At 38.5% G+C, this 26,213-nt stretch overlaps 1 protein-coding gene across 1 annotated transcript in view; it reads right to left on the bottom strand.

The window, feature by feature from the left end:
* NLK (nemo like kinase) overlaps nt 1–26,213 on the bottom strand; it is a gene marked incomplete in the record, with an annotated part of 697,670 nt that overhangs the window by 490,799 nt on the left and 180,658 nt on the right. The window contains 1 exon segment of the mRNA XM_053706265.1: nt 12,552–12,607. Coding sequence (XP_053562240.1) covers nt 12,552–12,607 — 56 coding nt within the window.

The following is a 26,213-nucleotide window of genomic DNA, read 5'->3' as shown; positions in this document are numbered from 1 at the left end:
ACAGTGCTTTTTATAAAAGTGTCTTTCATATACTTGTATATAATGTTTTAAGGCTAGATATGACTATATAGATGTATTCAAACATTTGCAGTATAATTCTTTAGAAGTACATAATGTGGTAAGAGCAGCATAGCTTGATGTAGATATAGTCACTATTCTGTATAGATATGATTGTATTCCCTTTAGCTTATTATATACTTTAGAACTGTAGAATATAAGAGCAGCACAGCTTATTGTAGATATAGTTGCTATTCTATGTAGAAATGATGGTATTCCCTTTAGCCTATTACTTACAAATCCGGGATTTAGCCGATGATCTAAGAACAGCAATAAACATTATGAAAAGAGGACATGAAGTTGAATATCAACTGACTAAAAAGTTTTCTTATGCACATATGTTAAATGCCTATGTCAGTTGAACTGTGATGTTCTGTATTGTAACAAAATGTTTTGTTAGTTGCCGTATCTTGGTTACGGTTCTTTTTGTACTTTGATCATTTCAGTTGGCCCACACAGGCTTCCATGAGCATGTTGCTTCAGCGAGACGCTACCGGAAGTCCCACTGGGCAGATCTGGATGTGTATGAACGAGATGGGGTATTTACTGAGGTATGTACACTATGCTTTTAATGTTTGATAAAGGGGGAAACTCCGAAGCGCTACTGTTATTAAAAATCACTAAGGTGGATTGATTAAGACCTATGAGTGCGGTCTCTACTTTGAAGTGTATGTATATATAAATAACTTGCACCCGGTTTCTTCAATAAGGATGTCACCACTTTATTCACATATTGTGGTACACTTCACATCCAAAAACATCCAACATTTCGGTCGTCCACCTGGGACCTTTATCAAGGATACAACACAAACTAAACACCCACCTTAAATAGTATTCCACATAGGGAACTATATACACTTCTAATCTGAAAATCACCAAACAGGAAAAGCAGGCACCAACTTCCTGTGATGATCATCACAAAATTAACAAAACAAACTACTAAACTAAAGTTTAGAAAAAAATACTGAAAACAAATGTCCACATTAAAATAATCCTCAGGAGGGCTAAATCGCATCCTTGTGCTACATATTCTATGCATAGAACATCAAAAAATAAAAAATGATCCATCGTCATGGCAACAGTAAAGAAAAAAAAAGTCAAATTACAAAAACGGAAGTTGCTGCCTCCTGTTCCTAGGTTATTTACATATATACACAAAAGTACTCATTTTAAGTACCAATCAAAATCACAGTAGGGTAAATCATACTCCATAAAATACTGAGCACATTACTTCCTAATTCTATCTCACACTTATCTAAATGATTTGACTAAGATGACCAAGAGATATAATCTAAGATAAAACTTAAGCACATAGTCAATGCAATCAAAGAAAACAAAAACAAACAGCAACTAAATTATCTTTCATCTAAAAAAACATGAGAGCCAGAAGTGCTTATTGAGACCCCAGGGTGCCATTGTTTGCAACTTATAAATCCACTCAATCTCTCTTCTGTGTAGTAATTTATTCACATCCCCACCTCTGGGGGAGTCTGTTGACTTGATCTATAGGCATACAGAGAAGGTCAGCGACCATATGTTTCTTTTGCAAAAAATGCAATGCCACCGGCTTTCCTTTCTTCAGGGCTTGTCTTATGCTTCACCGGTGATTGGTCATTCTGTCCTTCAGGGGGCACTCCATTTTGCCTACATAGGTAAGGCCACACGGGCATTTAATAATGTAAACCACCATCTGCGAAGAACAGGTTAATCTATGCTTCAAATAGATCCTTTTGCCTGTCCTAGGGTGACTGAACGAATTGCCCACAATAAGGCTGTTGCAGGTTATACATCCATCTGATCTATGGCAGCCTGGGTTAATGTCCCAACTCCTGACGTCATAAGTTCGAATAGGGTCAGTTCGAATCAGAAGGTCCTTCAAACTTTTTCCACTCCTATATCTAATCAGAGGGCGGGCTTTGAAAACACCCTTCAGAGAGTCATCTGTAGATAGTGTCCCAATATGTGTATATTGATTGTTTCATCTGCTGAGTGACTAAATTAAACCTAGGGGTAAATACACATGAAGGTGGTTCAGAGCTTGCAGCTCTCTTGGTCATCTTATTCCTTATTCTGGCACTCTCAACACTTTTTACTGAAAAGCCTCTATCAAGGAATTTGTTGGTCATTTCCTCCTCCCTAACCTTTATCTGTCCCTCATCAGAGACAATTCTATTGATCCTTGAAAATTGGCTAATAGGTAAGCTATCCAATAGTGATTTGGGGTGAAAACTGGAAGCCAAAAGCAGTGAATTTCATTCTGTATCCTTCACATAAATGTCAGTCTGTAGCACGCCTCCCTGCTTCACTACCATCACATCCAAATATAGAATATGAGTGTAGCTCACATTCATAGTAAATCTGATTTTCGAGGGAATCCTATTCATCTTGTTAATAAACTTAGTCAGTTTGTCCATGGTGTCAGTCCATACAAAAAACAGGTCATCTATATATCTACAATAACCTTTTATCTTGTCACCAAATTCAATATATCCAAAGATGTATCGCTGTTCATATTAAAACATAAACATGTTAACCAGCGATGGGGCCACATTCAAACCCATTGCTGTCTCAACCCTTTGTCTATAGGATGACTTCTCAAATTTAAAATAATTATTAGACAAAACAAAATCTAACAGTTCCAACAGAAAACCGCTACAAGGACCATTATACTGACCACTTTTTCTGATAACACCCAGCACACTATCAATGCCCTCCGGTATGTCCATGTTAGTATACAGACTAGAAACGTCTAAGGTTACTAAAATCATATCAGGCCATATTTCACCAATATCTTTTAACCTTTGCAAAAAATGAGACGTGTCTTTTATCACAGTCACTAACTCCCATACACAGGGCTGAAGGTAAAAATCTATAAACTGTGAGATGGGCTGGATCACAGATCCCCTAGCCGACACAATAGGGCAGCCAGGCGGTGCCAACGGATCCTTATGGATTTTGGGTATGCAGTATAGTAAGGTCTAATGGGAAATTTCGGAGTAAAAAATAAAGCAGTTTCCTCATTAATACGCCCCCCTGCAAAACCCATACTAATCAATCTATCAGCTTCTCTTGATGTCAATGGTGGGGTCACGGTCTAGCTTCTCATACACTGAAATATCTGTCAATTGTCTCAAAATCCCTTTTCGATAGTAGCTATAGTCTTGTACCACGATGCCCCCCACCCTTGTCGGCCCCCCTGATCACAATACTGTTATTTTTCATTAAAGTGTCAAGTGCGTCCAGTTCAGGTTTAGTTAAATTAAAGAAACATTTCTTATGGTGCATCATGACATCTTGTCTAACCCTAAGGCAAAAGGTAGAAATGCTGGCATTAGTACTAGAGAAGTCCCTAACGCTTTTCAACCTAAAGTCAAATCTATCTCCTGTAGATCCACTAAACCTCTCCTTAACTGCCAAAAGCCTCTGCATCTTAAAAAATTCAATATCAACCTCCAGGTTATTTGGAACATAAGATGGTATAAAATTCAAACCTTTTGATAACAATAACTCCTCTGACTCTGACAGGGTATAGTCACTCAAATTATATATTACTTTTTTGTTTCCTCATCTGGCACTTCTTAATCTTGTGCCTATAACCTCCCCTCCTTGTCCTCCTGCGTCTGACCCACGCTCCCGAAAAACCTCCTTCTGAGTAGAGGATGCAGATTTAATCTCTTCCTCACTGCTGCTACTGGATAATATTAAGGTAAATAAAACTCCAGGCGCAAATGGAATACACCGAAGGGTGTTAAGGGAACTTAGCACTGTTATTAGACAAACCACTACTCAAGACTCATTATCCTCAGGCATGGTACCCCCAGGATTGGCGTAAAGCTGATGTGGTGCCACTCTTTAAAAAGGGAACCAGGGATGATCCAGGAAGCTAGAGACCAGTTAGTCTGACATCAATAGTGGGGAAGATATTTGAAGGGATTATAAGCGATTATATTGATGAGCATATTTGTGTAAACAAGATTATGAGTTCTAATCAGCATGGTTTTAGGAGAAATAGATCATGTACAATCTAATTAGATTAGTTTGACGAGGAAGTAAGTAAAAATATAGATAATGGGGAATCAGTTGATGCGATATACTTAGATTTTGCAAAGGCATTTGATACAGTGCCACATGAGAGATTAATGCACAAAATTTAGGGACTCGGAATAGCTGAAAATGTTAGCTCATGGATAAATAACTGGATAAAAGATAGGGAGCAACGAGTAGTAGTAAATGGTTTATACTCAGATTGGACAAAGGTAATCAGTGGAGTCCCCCAGGAATCAGGACTGGGCTCTGTTCTTTTTAATATTTTTATAAATGATTTGGAGCAAGGATTAAATAGCGACATCTCTATTTTTGCAGATGATACTAAGTTAAATAAGGTCATTAGGTCAGAGCAGGATGAACTTTCATTAAAAGAGATCTGCAAAAATTAGAAGTATGGGCAAGTAAATGGAAAATGAGATTTAATACAGGAAAATGCAAGGTTCTACATTTTGGAAGTAAAAATAAGCAGGCAACGTATTTTTTAAATGGGACAAGACCAAGCCAAACAGAGGAGGAAAGGGATTTGGGAGTAGTAATAGATAACAAGCTACATATGGGTGCACAATGCAGGGCAGCGGCTTCAAATGCTAATAAGATACTAGCATGTATTAAAAGAGGCATTGATTCAAGGGAGGAAAGCATAATTCTGTCACTATATAAAGCCCTGGTAAGACCTCAACTTGAGTATGGAGTGCAGTTCTGGGGACCGATTGCAAAAAAAAAAATATTGCAGAACTAGAAAAAGTTCAGAGAAGGGCCACAAAGCTAATAAGGAGATTGGAGAATTTAACCTATGAGAAGAGGCTAGCCAAACTGGGTCTGTTTTCTTTAGAAAAAAAGCGCTTGAGAGGTGACATGATTACTTTATATAAATAGATAAATGAGTTACAAAGTCTGTAACAAAAAAAAAAAAAAAAAAAAAAAAAAAGAGTGCTTTACCCCTGCAATTATTTAGGAAAAATTCTCACTGAATAATACAGGGACGATTTTTAACCATTCATACTTTATCTTTATTGGTTTAACTATTCAATCATACACATTTAAAAAAAACACAAACTCTCTAGATATCAATATATAGCATAGATGTGTGAATACCTCTCTGAGGAAGTGTGAGCGAAACACGTGTCAGGGGTCTGGCTTCAGAGAGTTCATACTCTCATTTAACCGCTTACTCTCTATGATAACTGTTGATTGCCAATAGCTTGTAAATGTGTGTTATATTCTGAGATCAGACATTGTGCTAAGTCAGTGAAACAAGTCAGTTAAACGTTAATATAGCCCCCGCTATAGAAGGGGCTCAAGCAGACAGAATCTATTAAACTGAATAGCTGGGCTAAAGTTAACTGTGCAAGCAAGGACTTTATAATTACAGATAGAGTATTAGCTTATCAGATTTAATCCCACAATCAGACATCCAACATATTAACAGGTCCTCTTGTTACAGCATTATTTCGGAATTTATTAATAGCCGGCTGCAAAAAATATTGTTTGTATCTAACTGCTTGATATTATACAAACCAAGTACAATGTTTCATATTTAGATGCATGACTCTCAGAGGTATTATTCACATACCTATGCTATATATTGATATTGAGAGAGTTCAAGCAGACAGAATCTATTACATTGAGCAGCTATGCTAAAGTAGACTGTGCAAGCAAGGACTTTATAATTACAGATAGAATATTAGCTAGATCGCTTTAATCTCATAATCTGACATCCCACATATTAACAGGTCCTCTTGTTACAGCATTATTTCTGAATTTATTAATAGCCGGCTATAAAAGATAATGTTTGTATCTGCCTGCTTGATATTATACAACCAAGTATAATGTTTCACATATAGATACATGATTCTCAGAGGTGTTATTCACACATCTATGCTATATATTGATATTTAGAGAGTTTAAGTGTTTTTAAAAGTGTATGATTGAATAGTTAAACCAATAAAGATAAAGTATAAATGGTTAAAAATCGTTCCTGTATTATTCAGTGAGAATTTTTCCTAAATAATTGCATGGGTAAAGCACTCTTTTTTTGTTACAAACTTTGTAACTCATTTATCTATGAGTCTCCTTAGTGCTATATTGCCCCCTAACAGGTGCTTGTTGATTACAAAAATATTTGGCACCTATAGGTACTTACCATTAGTACTACTTTACCAACTATCTTGTTACTATAGTATACTTCATATAAATATATTCAAGGCCCATATACAGAGATGGCAGAAGCTCTGTTTATTCCAAGAAAATTGTTTCTGACAAGAGGTCACAATTTAAGGTTGGAGGAAAGGAGATTTAATCTCCTGCAACGGAAACGTTTTTTCACTGTAAGAGCAATAAAATTGGAGAACTCATTACCAAAGGAGGTAGTGAATGCCAATACCCTAGATACATTTAAAAATATATAAGCAAAGGAGAAGGCAGACGTCCTTAGGTGTTAAAAATCCATTCTCTTTATTCAGTAGTAGGTAAAATCCATAACATCAAAACACAAGGATAAAATGCAGGCTGGTCTGACTAGTTTCGGCGTAGTGCCGTAATCATAAACCTGCTACACACTGGGAAGTGAACATTTTAAAAGGGATGTCCTGCACAGATATTGGTTGATTAAGAGGGACCCCCTCACTTGTCTTAATCAGTACAAGTTATAAACTGAGACTCATGTTATAACATTTTTCAGACTTAATAATAGGCGTAATAAATGGACACTTAAGATAAAGAAAAGAGCACAATATTTACATAGCTTTGATTGTACATATACCATAAATATAATTATGCACATGCATAGAATATACGGTTACTGACCCATAGGTAGTGTATGATTTATCTGTGACTCCCTAGACCCATATAGTTAAAGTTGGCTACAAACATAGTCACTGTCTTAAATAACCCAGATGTATTTATAATATTACATGCACCTTAAGTGGCTATGGGGAGTAAGGGGATAGCAGCCCAAAATATATATGGGAATGTGTAAAGGGTAACAGTGCATCAAGGATGAACACGACAGGATACCATATTTATATCAGCTGTGACCAAACCCAAGGATTTATAGACTTTGGATATTGCAAACTGATTAAAAAGATTAAACTAATCAGACATTATATAAGGATCCATATTAGCATGTGTATATATATATATATATATATATATATATATATATATATATATATATATATATATATATATATATATATATATATATATATATATATGTGTGTGTACACAGGCAATAAATTAATGCCAAAGATTAATTAAATCAAACTCAGAATTAAAACCATCAGGAACCTGAGTATGGAGCTTAAAAATCCAGAAGGCCTCTTGTCTGGCCAAGAGCTCATCTTTATTGCCCCCCCCCTGGGTGGTTTCAATTGCCCTCCATTTAAATGCTCTAACAGGACTAAAAGTATCCTGTCTGTCCATTCCAGCCAATTCCTTAGCCACATTTCCAACCATCTTGGGCTTATAGCCCCCCTCTCAACTAATCTATTCATCATATTTGTACTCTCTTCCACAAAATCAACATCAGTGTTACAGATACGTCTAGTACGCAGCAATTGTCCCTTTGCAATGCCTCTGAAAACGTACCTGGGGTGCACGCTTTTACTATGCAGTAGCGTGTTGCCTGAAATAGGCTTCCTATATAGTCTAGTGCTAACTTTCCCAGACATAACATCCCCCTCAAGGGAAATGTCTAAAAAGTTAGTTTTGTGTTCATTCCACTCAAAGGTGAAACTAACATCATTGACACTATCATTTAGGAATTTTACAAAGCTTCCGGCATAATTTTCATAAGATGTCCACACTATAAGCAGGTCATCTATGAAACGTCTATACAGGCGAATATAACCTGTATAGGGATTACTATCTGCATAGATGAAGCACCTCTCAAGCCATCCCATGAATATATTTGCATAAGACGGGCGAATCGCTGTGCCTTGCCTCTGCAGGTAGTAAGTCCCTTCAAACAAAAATATAGTTGTGTTGAAGGAGAAAAGTGGTGACCCTTAGTATAAACTCAATTTCGTGCCTTTCCATATCGTAGTGTAATTCCAGAAAGTATTTAATAGCCAAGATGCCCAAATGATGGGGAATACTGGAATATAAAGACACTACATCTATGGTAAGCCAACTACAATCGGGTGTCCATGTGAAATCTTCCAGCAACTGTAATACATGTGTAGTATCTTTAATATGGCTATGTAAAGACGAAACAATCTGTTGTAATACAGCATCCAACCACTCAGACAGTGGCTCCAAAAGGGAGACGATGCCTGAGGCGAATGGTCATCCCTTTACATTTACCAGACTTTTAGGAAGTTTTGGCAGATGGTGAAACACTTGTGTAAAAGGATTAATTACATTTAGATATTTCAAAGTTTCAACATCCAAAATACCACAGTGTACACCATCGTCCAATAAATCACAAAGTTCCTTCTGAAAACTATTTACAGGATTACACGATAGGGTGATATAAGTGTCGGTGTCCTCTAACTGTCTTTTTGCTTCTGCAATGTATGCCGTCTTATCCAAGAGGACCACACTACCCCCTTATCAGAATTTTTTATCACAATGGACGGATTGTTCTTAAGGCTACTTAGAGCCAACTTCTCATTTACTGACAGGTTGTGTTTTGTGGTTCTCTTGGATAGATGTAGACAGGTGAGATCTTCCACTTTGCGTTTATGAAAAAGTTCCAAAGCTTTGACACGGCTATGTATTGGATAGAATTCAAAAGCCACTTTGAATTTGAGGAATACAACTGATGTGGAATCACTAGAAATGTTAGATTCTTGGTAGAGACTCTCCAACGTAATTGTATCACAAGTGTCTAAGAAGTTGGACGTTGTTATTCTGGTGGGCTCTGGTACGATACCATTAAATGTATGTATTAGACTTGTGTTTGTTGAGAAGTTCTTGTCAAGGGTTAGTTTCCTGATAAATGTATTAATATCTATTATGGTATGAAACAAGTTAAAACTATTACTGGGACAAAAGACCAGACCATAGTTTAAAACTTTAGTTTCTGCCTTTGTAAGCTTGTGTGAAGCTAAATTTACCACACTTTCTAAAGATGTCGATTGCCATTCTTGTTCTCCCTGAGGGAATACCAGTGTTGTCTGTTTGTAGGTTCCTTCCCTCCCCCTGCAGGTTGTTTCAATACAGGTCGAAAAACCTGAGTGATGTCAGTATGGATCTGGCTAGTACACCCCTTAGTTCTATCAATATTAGTTTGGGAATTAATCATTAAAGGCCCTTGTGTGACCGGATTAGCATTCTTAGGTCTAGCTCCATGATCCACCATATTATATGAATTGCCATTGGTGCCTGCTGCACAAATTGGTGTCTTGGTTTTTGGGGTTGGGATCAAATGAACAATATCACTTTCAGACCCTGAATTATCTTCACTAGTCAGACCAGCCTGCATTTTATCCTTGTGTTTTGATGCTACTGAATAAAGAGAATGGATTTTTAACACCTAAGGACGTCTGTCTTCTCCTTTACTTATATATTTTATTGGGACTACAAGGAGTCCCTTTTTGGGTCCACACACTCAGTAGCTAAGGCTGCTAATGCTCCGGGATATCCAAGATTTAGCTTCGTTTGCACATAGAAGCTGATTGGCCAATCGCAACACACCTTTTTTCACACACCCCTGCTGACGTCACACGCTGCATCCACTATACCCGGAAGTAAGCTGGAACAGAGAGGAGGTAGCAATTCAAGGGAGATGGTGCTTCAGCCAGAATTTGTCCCTACCTACGCTACATGAGTACACCTCTGAGGAGTTCTAGCACTCGGGAATTGGATGAGAGAAGCCTGACCACGGCAGAAGGGTGAGTGATTTGATCCCTACTCTGCAACTGTGGATGCCGTTTAGATACAGGACTGGGGGCTGTGTGTTTAGGTGCTTGTATATTGTAACCACCAGTACTGACTTAACGATTTATTAATTGTGGACATTACAGGCCAGCTCCTGCCTATCCCTTGTGAACCTTATTGCAACTCATAATTACAGGCTACAAGTTTTCAACAATCCGCTTAAGAACTTGAAATGTTTTGACTGGGAACTATGTTTGTTTTGACATTTAAAAATAGTCTGGATAAATTTCTGTATATAAACAAAATTCATGAATATGATTGCTAGTATTAAATGGATCACCTTTAAGTGGGGTTATTATTTAAGCTTAACTGGAGCTTTTTGTAAGTATTTTAGATTTGTATAGGTTGAACTCGAACTTCGGTGTTTTTTCGACCTTATCTACTATGTTACTACTAGTGGTATTACTATCCACAGCTCTATTCTCCCTTCTACCTTCCAGTTTTCACCCCAAATCACTATTGGCTAGCTTACCTATTAGCCAATTTTCAAGGCTCAATAGAATTGTCTCTGATGAGGGACAGATAAAGGTTAGGGAGGAGGAAATGACCAACAAATTCCTTGATAGAGGCTTTTCAGTAAAAAGTGTTGAGAGTGCCAGAATAAGGAGTAAGATGACCAAGAGAGCTGCAAGCTCTGAACCACCTTCATGTGTCTTTAGCCCTAGGTTTAATTTAGTCACTCAGCAGATGAAACAATTAATATACACGTATTGGGACACTATCTACAGATGACTCTCTGAAGGGTGTTTTCAAAGCCCACCCTCTGATTGGATATAGGAGAGGAAAAAGTTTGAAGGACCTTCTGGTTCGAAATGACCCTATTTGAAGTTGTGACGTCTGGAGTTGGGACATTAACCCAGGCTGCCATAGATCAGATGGATGTATAACCTGCAACAGCCTTATTGTGGGCAATTCGTTCAGTCACCCTAGGAAGGGCAAAAGGATCTATTTGAAGCATAGATTAACCTGTTCTTTGCAGATGGTGGTTTACATTATTAAATGCCTGTGTGGCCTTACCTATGTAAGCCCTGAAGAAAGGAAAGATTGACCAGCTGGTGGCATTGCATTTTTTGCAAGAGAAACATACGGTCGCTGGGGATGTGAATAAATTACTACTCAGAAGAGAGATTGAGTGGATTTATAAGTTGCAAACGATGGCACCCTGGGCTCTCAATAAGCAAGTCTGGCTCATGTTTTTTGGATAAAAGATAATTTATGTTGCTGTTTGATTGCATTGACTATGTGCTTAAGTTTTATCTTAGATCATATCTCTTGGTCATCTTACTCAAATCAGTTAGAATAAGTGTGAGATAGAATTAGTAAGTAATGTGCTCAGTATTTTATGGAGTATGATTTACCCTACTGTGATTCTGATTGGTACTTAAGATTAGTACTTTTTTGTATATATGTAAATAACCTAGGAACAGGAGGCAGCAACTTTTTTTTTTTTTTTTACTGTTGCCATCACGACGGATCATTTTTTATTATTTTTTGATGATCTATGCATAGAATATGTAGCACAATGACGCAATTTAGCCCTCCTGATGTTTTTTTTGATGTGGCAACTTTAGCAGTTTTTTTGTTAATTTTGTGATGATGTCATCACAGGAAGTTGGTGCCTGCTGTTGCCCTTTGGTGATTTTCAGATGAGAAGTGTGTATAGATCCCTATGTGGAATACTATTTAAGGTGGGTTTTTAGTTTGTGTTGTATCCTTGATACATCCGCCCTGACAAGGCCCCGCCTTACCAAAGACGAGGGGGTGAAACGCGTGTCGGCATTAGATGACCCACAGCACAGACCTCAGCACTACTTGGCTATGCAGCAAGTCGCCTTTACAGCTTGAATTTCAACAAGTTCCTGGCTGCTCTTTCATAACAGGATTCTACGGCCACAGCAGCCAAAAAGGAAGGTGTAGTATGTTAACGTGCTACACACTATTGACATACCCTGTCAGATTACGCTACACATCTTTTGAAAATATTGTGTCATAAGACTTTTTCCAAGCACGAGTTTCAAGTGTCTATGTTCCAAGTGCAAATGGCAACACAGTTGGAGATGCTTTCATAGGTTACACATACAATGTTACTCTGCAGTATCATTTCAAAGCACATTTACATTTGTCACAGAGGCGTTACTTTGTGTACGGGACAATCTTTTGAAAAAGGCTTGCCTTGCATGGATTTGGAACGTTTTCTACTTACAACTTGCTCGTTTCCATGCTTAAGCTACCTTAACAATATATTTGTACTCTTATGCTTTGTGTACTGCTTTACCTCCTGCTTGGTTTTGAATGTCTGTATACACAGCTTAGATCCCCTTTTCGACATCTGCCTAGGCTATACCTCTAAATGTTTATAAGGGTTCTGTGAGCAGATGGGTGTAGCTGTGTAAATCGCCATTTGACCTATTTCATACTACTAATTGCTATACATACACATTTATACACACACACACATACACATTTGATATTAAAATCAATAATGCAGCAAAATGCTTTATGAATCTCAAAATAATTATATACGAGATATTTACACCTACCCACACAACATATATGTAGGATACATTTCTTCAAAATAATCAATGTGAGGAGGCTGGAGAATATCAAGTGCTGATAGTACCTGCAAGGAACAGGAAAAAAAAATAATAATAATAAAATCAATACTCTGAGTCACAAACAATGCATTAGATGAAATAAAATCAAAACAAGATAAATGAAATTATGAGTAGTTAAATATGAATTAACAAATAATCTAAACCTAACCAACAATTAATGGGTACTATGGCGAAGAACAAACAAAATGCAGAAATGTCATTATCTTGGTTCATATCTACTCACATAACTCATAACTACTCACCAGTCAGCAAAACCTGTAAATGAATGTGTTGAGTGTTCTTAATAATGCTGCCCAACAAAGTTCAGAAGGTCATGCATGTGCCAATATCTTCCAAAGGTTAGAAACTGCTCTTTTGGAATTTGCCCTCCACCATCCAGGAAATCCCTTTAGCTGATATATACCTTAAGATGCATTGAACTATCTAAGCTGATAGGATAGTCGTAGGCTCGTAGCTTGGCGAAGGCCTTAACATTGTCCTAATGAAATAACTCATCCCCCCCAACCAACTGTTCATTTAAGATTATTGTAAATAGCAGCCAGTCTATAGAACTGCTTAGGATTCATGGTCTGCTTATTTGGACATTAAAAGGTAGAATTATATTCTTTGAAGCCTGAAAATCTGAAAACTTTGGGACAAATTCTGTAACTGTACAAACCACCACCTTGTCTTTATGAACACTGAATAAGGTTGTTATTAAAGTGATTTTTACTATTTTGTGGAAACTTTGCACATTGTTTTTTTTAATGTTTCACATAGGAAAACTGTTTTCAAAGATGAATGGATATCCAGTGTGATTTGACACATGGTTTCTTTTAAGTAGTACAGATATAATAGTGTTCTCTCATTTAGTCAACATGTATGTGACAGGCTGAGAACCAGCAATGTGTAAGCTGATATGCTTTGAAATGAAGTCCCCTCTCAGGTATATGCCAAAATTCAAATTTTGCAGACCTATAGGAGAACCCCAGACAATAGTGACTGCATTCCTAATTGGTCATCAGTGATAAAAGCCAATTTTGTTACCTTTTTTTTTTGCTTGAAAAAGGTCAGTGTACAGGCATGGGCTGAAACACGTTTTATATAATTTTAGTTCTCTATTTTAGGAGTTAGAAGACTACTAAGGTAAAAAATGCCTTCCTCTCAATGATGATGTTTCCAGCAATCTGACAGGAAATTAGTGGGGTCTTGCCACATATAAATGGAGGAAAACTCATTTTTTACAGAAATACAAGAGTCTGGAAAGATCCAAGGATAGATCCAATTTCCCTGGTTAGCAAATCTGGCCCAAAAATCTGTTTCAAACTTTGCGGTTAGCAAGCAGTGCAGTGTAATCTGCAGTAGCACGCCCATTTTCCCTTCTCTCCACCTCTCCGAGTGGAGCTGTGAATTAAGCTTTAATCACCACATATAACCCACAAATGCCGGAAGTGACTAAAATAATTAATCAACACTGGAAAATATTAGAAAATGACCCTTCACTAAAAGCAACTATAGGTGACAGGATTTCTGTTGGATACAAAAGAGCCATAAACCTAAGGGACAGACTCGTATCCAGCCACTATGTGAGATCAACTAAGAAAAAAGGACACAAACCCAGGGATGCATCCCTGTGGCACTTGCTCTTCTTGTAATATGTAATGAAGTCAAAAACCATTAAAGACAGAGCTGGCTATTTATACACATTAGCCTCTCATTTTACATGCAGAACTACTGGAGTTATATATGCTCTATTTTGTTCTTGCAAAATGACTTATGTTGGTATGACGACCCGAGAAATCAGGGTTCGTATTCTCGAACATGCCAACAACATAAAAAATGCCAATAAAGATGAAGCACGTGGCAAAAAATTAACATCTGTTGCAAAACATTTTCAATTACATCACCAGTGCTCTGCTACAAATTTAAAGTATATGGTCATCCAAAAAGCCTCTGTTGGGAAACAAGGAGGCAACCTTGAGAAAACATTACTTAAACTTGAATGCAAATGGATTTACTGTTTAAACTCAGTAAAACCTAATGGCATGAATGACTTCAATAATTATTTTGTATACTTATAATACAGACACTGTTTGGTTGTGATTTATCCACTTTCTATCTCACTTTCCATTTAATCACTGTTCACCACCATTATAATTAAAATATTTTTTTTTATTTTTATTTTTTTTCACGCAACACTGATATACTTCAATCCTTTAATATGCGACAATTTCACGCACATACCTAGGTTCACTCTTTAGATCATAATTTATTATTTATTATCTATTCACTTGATTGTTCCATTCACTTGTTGATTATAGATTTTTACACACACTCACTCCTTAATAATAAAGTATGCTCACCACGTTAGAGATATCATTTTATATCACATTAGGGTTATCAACCCTTCTTTTTGTATTGTCACTTTGATTATTTTTGGTATATACATCACAATAACTTGTTGATGCATATCTTATTAATTTTCACTTTTGAATCTATCATGCCATGGTTCATTTTATCTTATAGATAATCGACCAATTGTATGCTCATTAATGCATTAAGATAGACATATAGGAATTACTATTCTCTGATATATTAGATCTTAGTACCAATACATAATACAAATATTCGAGTTTTGATGTATTTATTTAACAAATGTAACCCTCTGATCACCTATATCTAAGCATTAACCGCATATGCTAGATACTTATTAGGGGCACAATGTAACATGATATGATGAATATTCATCTAAAAAAGAAACTATATTGCTTATTAAATCTCAGAATAGAATAATAATAATAATAATAATAATAAGTATAAAATACTATACCCATTGAATTTTGTCTTTAATAGGTTAATAAATACAATATCCTATATTGTCCTACAGTGATGTAATACGGTTATCCTGTATATAATAATATTTTATTTTCATATTGTCAGGAACCTTATATTGGGTCCAATTGAGATCATTCTATTGCATATACATACTTTTTTTGTGTTAAGATAGCAAGTTGTTGCATTTAAAATAAACATATCACAGCAAGTATAACACCCAATTCATGCCACTCTCCTAATAACATACAAAAAATGTTTTTAATATGCATGTCTGGACTCTGACAGGAGTATTACACGTCAATATGAACATCCAATGAAATACCACTGATATGGTATTGTGAAGTGATAAGCCTCTCAATCTTAATGGCTAACATAGCCTCTGAACATTTTGCTCAACGTTATGATTAATCACAGCTATTATTTACCTGGGCATAAGAACTAATGCAGCTTTACGTTAACTGCATTTAGGAGTACTAGAAATCTGAGATACATTTTCACTTCTCTGTTTGACTCGATACTCCAGCTACAGTGGGGTGTCCGTTTTCAACAAATGTCTGACTCGATACTTCAGCTACAGTGGAGTGTCTGCTTTTCATCGCACATTTGATTCGTTTGTTGACCCGTGTGATGATTATATTATTCCATCACTCTTTTGTTTACATAATGGGCGCCTATGCTAAAACTTTCTGAGCGCAACATATGTTAAATGCGATCATCCAATGAGAGCTAAAGGGATGATGATCAGAAACGCCCCTTTATGACCAACACCAACATATGGTAAAATGATCACCCAATAGAAAGGATCCTTGTAATGTGGGATACTGTTACATGCCTCTGAACGAGAATGATAAATACGTTCTCTTCTTATATACATCGTAGATACTACTCGTTTATATATAAGAACATGGCAGTATAGTTGCATATATATTTTCTTTCTAATATAACTTATTAGGTACTACAGATATAAGAATGATCTTGTACGTTTTTATAATGTCACCCATTCGATCTAATATTTTACTAACTATAGGAAGCAGGGTCTGGTTATATAGCTGATTTGTCTGCAGACATAAATTACCATTGTGGTAACTATTCTTTATTGATATACAAGATAGTGAGCCACACTAATACAATGTAACATATGTTTAACATGATCATCCAATGAGGGTTAAACTGGTGACGTAACTGTATACATACACGCCTCTGCATGATCATGATCCTTACGTCAGGAACCACCACCCCCAGCCTTATCCTATCACCTTCCACCCTTGTGATTGACATATTTGTAAGCAAATAAAAATACTCAAATTGTGAAACAGGCACATCCAATCATTGTCTGAGGAGGGTCTTACAGACTCATAAATTTTACATTCTAGCAGCGGCTCGCCACCCCTCTGAGGAAGAGTTTTTTGTGAAACGTACGTCAGGGGCCCTCTGGGATAAGCTCTGTCTTTCCCTTTTTTAACTTGCTCACCCTCGTTGTTCTTTGACTTGTAGCAGCATACATTTATAATGGTTAAAATTAATTTTAATTTAGCCCTCTGATTGTAAGGGCTTAGTCTACATTTATACTTATGCTGCTAGATATTTAATACTTTATAAATCTAGATTTACCTAGAACTTTAGTTCAACTTGGGTGCAATGTTATTAATTCGTAGCCTTTGCTAATGTATGTGTGGTTAATATATTATTTCTTTAAATAAACTTTAGTGTATGAATGCTTTCCTATATAAGAAATTCTTTTTTTTTTCTTTTTTTTATTTCTTTGATCATATATGGGCGCAGTTTATTAATTACTCATTTCCCAGATTTGAGTTATCCATCTATATTTGTAAACCTATTTACAATTACTTGATAGTTGTACAATGTGATATATACATGTACTATGCACAAAACAAATATGTTGCAAAGGAGTATGGTGATACTGTGTCAAATGCAATAATAATGAGCTACTAAGTGATGAGTGAGAAGATATATATATATATCAATCAAAGTAACAACCAAGTGTAAAGGGATAGACCGTGATCAATCCCAAACTCTCTCAAATAAAAAAATAATAATATATAAAATATATATTAAATTAGCTGATACGAACGTGATACACAAAATATATAACAAAAAACAACAGACAAACGTAATCACTATGTGATAGTGATAGTGTCCTAGAGTGATCCCACAACGACCAGGTATAGTTCCTTATGCAATCTTGGAGAGAAAACAAATGTGACTTTAGGCTGCAAAACGCCTTCCAGTAACTTGATGGCAAGCAAGCGAAAATATCTGTGGAAAAGTAGAAAAGAAGAGAAGAAGGCGCCACAATAGTGCAAGATCAGTGGTGTTGGATCATCACACGCTTCTACAGAATATACTTACAAAGTATAAAGCCCTTTCGAAGTGCCACAGAAGCCTTCTGGAACTTTTTAGCTGCCCGGAAAGCTATCCTCTCGACCTAGTGAATATATGGAAGCTCCAAGGGAGAGTGATCACCTATACTCTGTGTTCTGCAGTCAGATATCCATATCCCAGGATTGTAATGGAAAAACTAAAATAAATACTGCAGTTTGCCGAATACAGTTTTTACTTGAAAACACCATACGGCAAACTGCAGTATTTATTTTAGTTTTTCCATTACAATTCTGGGATGTGGATATCTGACTGCAGAACACAGAGTATAGGTGATCACTCCCCCATATATCCACTAGGTCGAGAGGATAGCTATCTGGGCAGCTAAAAAGATCCAGAAGGCTTCTGTGGCACTTCTCAAGTGCTTTATACTTTGTAAGTATATTCTGTAGAAGCGTGTGATGATCCAACACCACTGATCTTGCACGAAACCAGGAAGAAGCAGGCGGGGCATCGTTTAATAACTGCGATCCGGCGTTTCAGAAGAACAAGGTAAGTATTTTTAAAATACGGTGCTATGACAATTTCCATGAATGAAAGTGCCCCTGTTTTTAATAGTTTTTTTAAAAAACGGGCACTTTCACATGAAAATTGACCTTCACTTTAATTTGAAAAAGCAGGAATGTAAGCTTAGAAGCTGACCCATTTTTGGTTCAGCAACTGGGTGGTGCTTGCTGATTAGTGGCTAAATGTATCCACCAATCAGCAAACGCTACCCAGGGTGCTGGACCAATAATGGGCCGGCTTCTAAGATTGAGTTTCCATTAATCTGCTTTTAAAACAGCCACATGGAGACCGAATCAACGATCACTCCCAAAAAAAGATACTCTTGTAAGAGGAGTCGTGAACTCTTTGCAACATTTATCTTCCAGCCATGACTGCAAAGAAACCAGAGCAGTTTCTCTCTATGAACAGTCACTAAATGCAAAAGAGCTTAAATTAAAATATCATCCAAAAGGAGTCACAGCATTTCCCTAAGCTCTGACAGCAGAGCACCCAGGACCTTGGCAAAGATTCTGGGAGTTGTAGCAAGACGAAAAGAAAGAGCTACAAAGGAAGGAAAATAGATCTGATTTCCCATTTTGAAATAAAGAACCCAGAAGAACTTTTTTCAGATCCAGAATGGGTCTGAAAGTGCCCTCATTCTTTGGAACAATAAAAATATTGGAAAAGAATCCCTTCTTTTGTTCTGCCATAGGAACAGGAACAATCATTCCCAAGTCCTCCAGATCCTGGACACACTGAAAGAAAGCCAAAGCTTTATCTGGCTTCTGAGACATGAAACAGAAAAAAAAAAAAACTCTCTGTAGGAGGCTGTGACTGGAAGCCTCTTCTGTACTCTTGAGAACTAATTTCCATCACCCAGGTATACTGAACAGACTGAGACCAAGCCTTCTGAAAGGGGCTTCACCTGCCCCCTACCAAAAGAGATTCTGGATCGGGGGCCATACCTTGATGCACATTTTGCATTGGAAAAGGATTTCTTGTTTTATTTGGATTTAATGCAGAATGGATTGGACTTCGAGGTAGACTTTGAAGAATCGGACTACTGATAAAACTGATTTCTGGAGTAGTGAAAGAAACAAAAACAATTGTTGGATTGACTCTTAGATCTAGACTTTATTATGGGGTAAAAAGACTACTTTACCACTTACTGCAGTGATCAATTGCGGTAGCCCCGCATGAAACGCGTATGCTATTTGCAGTCTTTCTGATCATTCATATTTTTGTATAATCAGCATCTGTTTCCCTTGTATTTTTTGCTTTTAAAAGTGCACTTTCTTTCTTTTTTTTTTTAATAAACACCTTGCTTTTGAAGATCTCATCTTTGGAGGATTTTCTTTCCCTGTGTAGCCGGATACTTTGTTTCCGGTTGTATGGCTACAAGCCGTTTCTAGTGTCCTGGGCGGAGACACTTTTTCCTTGGCTCCTGTGATTCCTCGGATGCATCAGGTAGGGGGCGTGACACAGTGCACACGCTGAAGAAACGCAGGTCACTAAACACTGAGGCTGCTAAGCACCACTTGATGTATTTGTTTGTTATTTGTCTTTGCCTTCTCAAGGTGGCCAGGTGGTGAATTTCCAAAAGTAAGGAATCGTGGACTCTCACCACCTTAAGAAATAATAGCAGTTCAGATAGAAAAAAAAACCCTCATCTCTTCCCTGGTGTGTTTTGCCTCTGTATGAGACTTTATCAAAGTCTCCTATAGATAAAGTCTCTAAAACAGATACAACGGGCATGAATTAACCCAGCTGGAGGAGACTAAGCCACCCCAGAGGCAGAACTTTTCTTGACTTTCTGCAATGAGATTTTTTTTAGTTAAAAAACGTCTGCAGGTCATTTTGCAATAAAAACATAATTTATGCTTACCTGATAAATTTATTTCTCTTGTAGTGTATCCAGTCCACGGATCATCCATTACTTGTGGGATATTCTCCTTCCCAACAGGAAGTTGCAAGAGGATCACCCACAGCAGAGCTGCTATATAGCTCCTCCCCTCACTGCCATATCCAGTCATTCGACCGAAACAAGACGAGAAAGGAGAAACCATAGGGTGCAGTGGTGACTGTAGTTTAATTAAAATTTAGACCTGCCTTAAAAGGACAGGGCGGGCCATGGACTGGATACACTACAAGAGAAATAAATTTATCAGGTAAGCATAAATTATGTTTTCTCTTGTTAAGTGTATCCAGTCCACGGATCATCCATTACTTGTGGGATACCAATACCAAAGCTAAAGTACACGGATGATGGGAGGGACAAGGCAGGAACTTAAACGGAAGGAACCACTGCCTGTAGAACCTTTCTCCCAAAAACAGCCTCCGAAGAAGCAAAAGTGTCAAATTTGTAAAATTTTGAAAAGGTGTGAAGCGAAGACCAAGTCGCAGCCTTGCAAATCTGTTCAACAGAGGCCTCATTTTTAAAGGCCCAGGTGGAAGCCACAGCACTAGTAGAATGAGCTGTAATCCTTTCAGGGGGCTGCTGTCCAAGCGTATTATGCTCCGAAGACAAAAGGAGAGAAAGGTTGCCGAAGCTTTTTGACCTCTCCTCTGTCCACAGTAAATGACAAACAGGGCAGATGTTTGACGAAAATCTTTAGTAGCCTGTAAGTAAAACTTCAAGGCACGGACTACGTCCAGATTATGCAAAAGACGTTCCTTCTTTGAAGAAGGATTAGGACACAATGATGGAACAACAATCTCTTGATTGATATTCCTGTTAGAAACCACCTTAGGTAAAAACCAAGGTTTGGTACGCAGAACTACCTTGTCTGAATGAAAAATCAGATAAGGAGAATCACAATGTAAGGCAGATAACTTGGAGACTCTTCGAGACAAGGAAATAGCCATCAAAAACAGAACTTTCCAAGATAAAAGTTTAATATCAATGGAATGAAGGGGTTCAAACGGAACTCCCTGAAGAACTTTAAGAACCAAGTTTAAGCTCCACGGGGGAGCAACAGTTTTAAACACAGGCTTAATCCTAACCAAAGCCTGACAAAATGCCTGGACGTCTGGAACTTCTGCCAGACGCTTGTGCAAAAAGAATAGACAGAGCAGAGATCTGTCCTTTTAAAGAACTAGCTGATAAGCCTTTGTCCAAACCCTCTTGGAGAAAGAACAATATCCTAGGAATCCTAACCTTACTCCATGAGTAACTCTTGGATTCACACCAATAAAGATATTTACGCATATCTTATGGTAGATTTTCCTGGTGACAGGCTTCCGAGCCTGTATTAAGGTATCAATGACTGACCCGGAGAAGCCACGCCTTGATAGAATCAAGCGTTCAATCTCCATGCAGTCAGTCTCAGAGAAATTAGATTTGGATGATTGAAAGGACCTTGTATTAGAAGGTCCTGCCTCAGAGGCAGAGTCCATGGTGGAAGAGATGACATGTCCACTAGGTCTGCATACCAGGTCCTGCGTGGCCACGCAGGCGCTATCAGAATCACCGATGCTCTCTCCTGTTTGCTCTGCTCCCTCGACTGATTGCCAAAATCAAACGGTGGAAACACATAGGCCAGGTTGAAGAACCAAGGAGCTGCTAGAGCATCTATCAGCATTGCTCCCGGGTCCCTGGACCTGGATCCGTAACAAGGAAGCTTGGCGTTCTGGCGAGACGCCATGAGATCCAGTTCTGGTTTGCCCCAACGATGGACCAGTTGAGCAAACACCTCCGGATGGAGTTACCACTCCCCCGGATGAAAAGTCTGACGACTGAAAAAATCCGCCTCCCAGTTCTCTACGCCTGGGATGTGGATCGCTGACAGGTGGCAAGAGTGAGACTCTGCCCAGCGAATTATCTTTGAGACTTCTAACATCGCTAGGGAACTCCTGGTTCCCCCTTGATGGTTGATGTAAGCTACAGTCGTGATGTTGTCCGACTGAAATCTGATGAACCTCAGTGTTGCTAACTGAGGCCAAGCTAGAAGAGCCTTGAATATTGCTCTTAACTCCAGAATATTTATTGGGAGGAGTTTCTCCTCCTGAGTCCACAATCCCTGAGCCTTCAGGGAGTTCCAGACTGCGCCCCAACCTAGAAGGCTGGCATCTGTTGTTACAATCGTCCAATCTGGCTTGCGAAAGGTCATACCCTTGGACAGATGGACCCGAGAAAGCCACCAGAGAAGAGAATCTCTGGTCTCTTGATCCAGATTTAGTAGAGGGGACAAATCTGAGTAATCCCCATTCCACTGACTTAGCATGCATAATTGCAGCGGTCTGAGATGCAGGCGCGCAAATGGCACTATGTCCATTGCCGCTACCATTAAGCCGATTAATTTCATGCACTGAGCCACTGACGGGCGTGGAATGGAATGAAGGACACGGCAAGCATTTAGAAGTTTTGATAACCTGGACTCCGTCAGGTAAATTTTTATCTATAAGAGTCCCTAGGAAGGAGACTCTTGTGAGTGGTGATAGAGAACTCTTTTCCCCGTTTACTTTCCACCCATGCGACCTCAGAAATGCCAGAACTATCTCTGTATGAGACTTGGCAATTTGAAAGCTTGACGCCTGTATCAGGATGTCGTCTAGATACAGAGCCACCGCTATGCCTCGCGGTCTTAGAACCGCCAGAAGTGAGCCCAGAACCTTTGTAAAAATTCTCGGGGAAGTGGCCAACCCGAAGGGAAGAGCTACAAATTGGTAATGCCTGTCTAGAAAGGCAAACCTTAGGAACCGATGATGATCTTTGTGAATCGGTATGTGAAGGTAGGCATCCTTTAAGTCCACTGTGGTCATGTACTGACCCTCTTGGATCATGGGTAGGATGGTCCGAATAGTTTCCATTTTGAATGATGGAACTCTGAGGAATTTGTTTAAGATCTTTAGATCCAAGATTAGTCTGAAGGTTCCCTTTTTCTTGGGAACCACAGATTTGAATAAAATCCCTGTCCTTGTTCCATCCGCGGAACTGGATGAATCACTACCATTACTAGGAGGTCTTGCACACAGCTTAGGAATGCCTCTTTCTTTATCTGGTTTGCTGATAACCTTGAAAGATGAAATCTCCCTTGTGGTGGAGAAGCTTTGAAGTCCAGAAGATATCCCTGAGATATGATCTCCAACGCCCAGGAATCCTGAACATCTCTTGCCCACGCCTGGGCGAAGAGAGAAAGTCTGCCCCCCACTAGATCCGTCTCCGGATAGGGGGCCGTTCCTTCATGCTGTCTTGGGGGCAGCAGCAGGCTTTCTGGCCTGCTTGCCCTTGTTCCAGGACTGGTTAGGTTTCCAGGCCTGTCTGGAATGAGCAACAGTTCCCTCTTGTTTTGAAGCGGAGGAAGTTGATGCTGCTCCTGCCTTGAAATTTCGAAAGGCACGAAAATTAGACTGTTTGGCCTTTGATTTGGCCCTGTCCTGAGGAAGGGTATGACCCTTGCCTCCAGTAATGTCAGCAATAATTTCCTTCAAGCCAGGCCCGAATAAGGTCTGCCCCTTGAAAGGAATGTTGAGTAATTTAGACTTTGAAGTCACGTCAGCTGATCAGGATTTAAGCCATAGCGCCCTAACCGGAATCCGGAATTCTTAGCCGTTAGTTTAGTCAAATGAACAATGGCATCAGAAACAAATGAGTTAGCTAGCTTAAGCGTTCTAAGATTGTCAATAATTTCATTCAATGGAGCTGTCTGGATGGCCTCTTCCAGGGCCTCAAACCAGAATGCAGCCGCAGCAGTGACAGGCGCAATGCATGCAAGGGGCTGTAAAATAAAACCTTGTTGAATAAATATTTTCTTAAGGTAACCCTCCAATTTTTTATCCATTGGATCTGAAAAAGCACAACTTCAACCGGGAAAGTGGTACGCTTTGCTAAAGTAGAAACTGCTCCCTCCACCTTAGGGACCGTCTGCCATAAGTCCCGTGTAGTGGCGTCTATTGGAAACATTTTTCTAAATATAGGAGGTGGGGAAAAGGGCACACCGGGTCTATCCCACTCCTTGCTAATAATTTCTGTAAGCCTTTTAGGTATAGGAAAAACGTCAGTACATACCGGCACCGCATAGTATTTATCCAGCCTACACAATTTCTCTGGAATTGCAACTGTGTTACAGTCATTCAGAGCAGCTAATACCTCCCCAAGCAATACACGGAGGTTCTCAAGCTTAAATTTAAAATTAGAAATCTCTGAATCAGGTTTCCCCGAGTCGGAGATGTCAAACACAGACTGAAGCTCTCCGTCCTCATGTTCTGCATACTGTGACGCAGTATCAGACATGGCTCTAACAGCATTTGCGCGCTCTGTATCTCTCCTAACCCCAGAGCTATCGCGCTTTCCTCTTAATTCAGGCAATCTAGATAATACCTCTGACAGGGTATTATTCATGATTGCAGCCATGTCCTGCAAGGTAATCGCTATGGGCGTCCCTGATGTAATTGGCGCCATATTAGCGTGCGTCCCCTGAGCGGGAGGGCGAAGGGTCTGACACGTGAGGAGAGTTAGTCGGCATAACTTCCCCCTCGACAGAACCCTCTGGTGATAATTCTTTAATAGATAGACTGATCTTTACTGTTTAAGGTGAAATCAATACATTTAGTACACATTCTCCTATGGGGCTCCACCATGGCTTTCAAACATAATGAACAAGTAGGTTCCTCTGTGTCAGACATGTTTAAACAGACTAGCAATGAGACTAGCAAGCTTGGAAAACACTTTAAAACACGTTTACAAGCAAAATAAAAAACGTTACTGCACCTTTAAGAAACACAAATTTTCCAAAATTTTGAAATAACAGTGAAAAAATGCAGTTACACTAACAAAATTTTTACAGTGTATCTAATAAGTTAGCAGAGCATTGCACCCACTTGCAAATGGATGATTAACCCCTTAATACCAAAAACGGAATAACAAATGACAAAAACGTTTTTTAAACAGTCACGACTGCCACAGCTCTACTGTGGCTTTTTACCTCCCTCAATACGACTTTTGAAGCCTTTTGAGCCCTTCAGAGAAGTCCTGGATCATGCAGGAAGAAGCTGGATGTCTGTGTCTGTAATTTTTGCTGTGCAAAAAAAAATGCTAAAATAGGCCCCTCCCACTCATATTACAACAGTGGGAAGCCTCAGGGAACTGTTTCTAGGCAAAATTCAAGCCAGCCATGTGGAAAAAACTAGGCCCCAATAAGTTTTATCACCAAACATATGTAAAAAACGATTAAACATGCCAGCAAACATTTTAAAATACACCTTTATAAGAGTATGTATCTCTATTAATAAGCCTGATACCAGTCGCTATCACTGCATTTAAGGCTTTACTTACATTACTTCGGTATCAGCAGCATTTTCTAGCAAATTCCATCCCTAGAAAAATATTTAGCTGCACATACCTTATTACAGGAAAACCTGCACGCTATTCCCCCTCTGAAGTTACCTCACTCCTCAGAATATGTGAAAACAGCAAAGGATCTTAGTTACTTCTGCTAAGATCATAGAAAACGCAGGCAGATTCTTCTTCTAAATACCGCCTGAGATAAACAGTACACTCCGGTACCATTTAAAAATAACAAACTTTTGATTGAAGAAATAAACTAAGTATAAAACACCACAGTCCTCTTACGACCTCCATCTTAGTTGAGAGTTGCAAGAGAATGACTGGATATGGCAGTGAGGGGAGGAGCTATATAGCAGCTCTGCTGTGGGTGATCCTCTTGCAACTTCCTGTTGGGAAGGAGAATATCCCACAAGTAATGGATGATCCGTGGACTGGATACACTTAACAAGAGAAATTACATTCTAAATTTTGCAGTTACACTAAAGTATGATTTCAGTTGCAATGTTTTGATTAACTGGAGAATAAAGAAATGTTTTAACTTTTAATATAGTGAAAAAAAATGCACTGCTGCTTTCCAGCGCTGCTCCATATTTGACTGTTAAACCACAATTTGTTCTGAATACAGA

The sequence above is a fragment of the Bombina bombina genome, chromosome 3, assembly GCF_027579735.1.
Source record: "Bombina bombina isolate aBomBom1 chromosome 3, aBomBom1.pri, whole genome shotgun sequence".
In the NCBI taxonomy this organism is placed as follows: Eukaryota; Metazoa; Chordata; class Amphibia; order Anura; family Bombinatoridae; genus Bombina; species Bombina bombina.
This window is presented reverse-complemented; position numbering and strand designations above follow the sequence as displayed.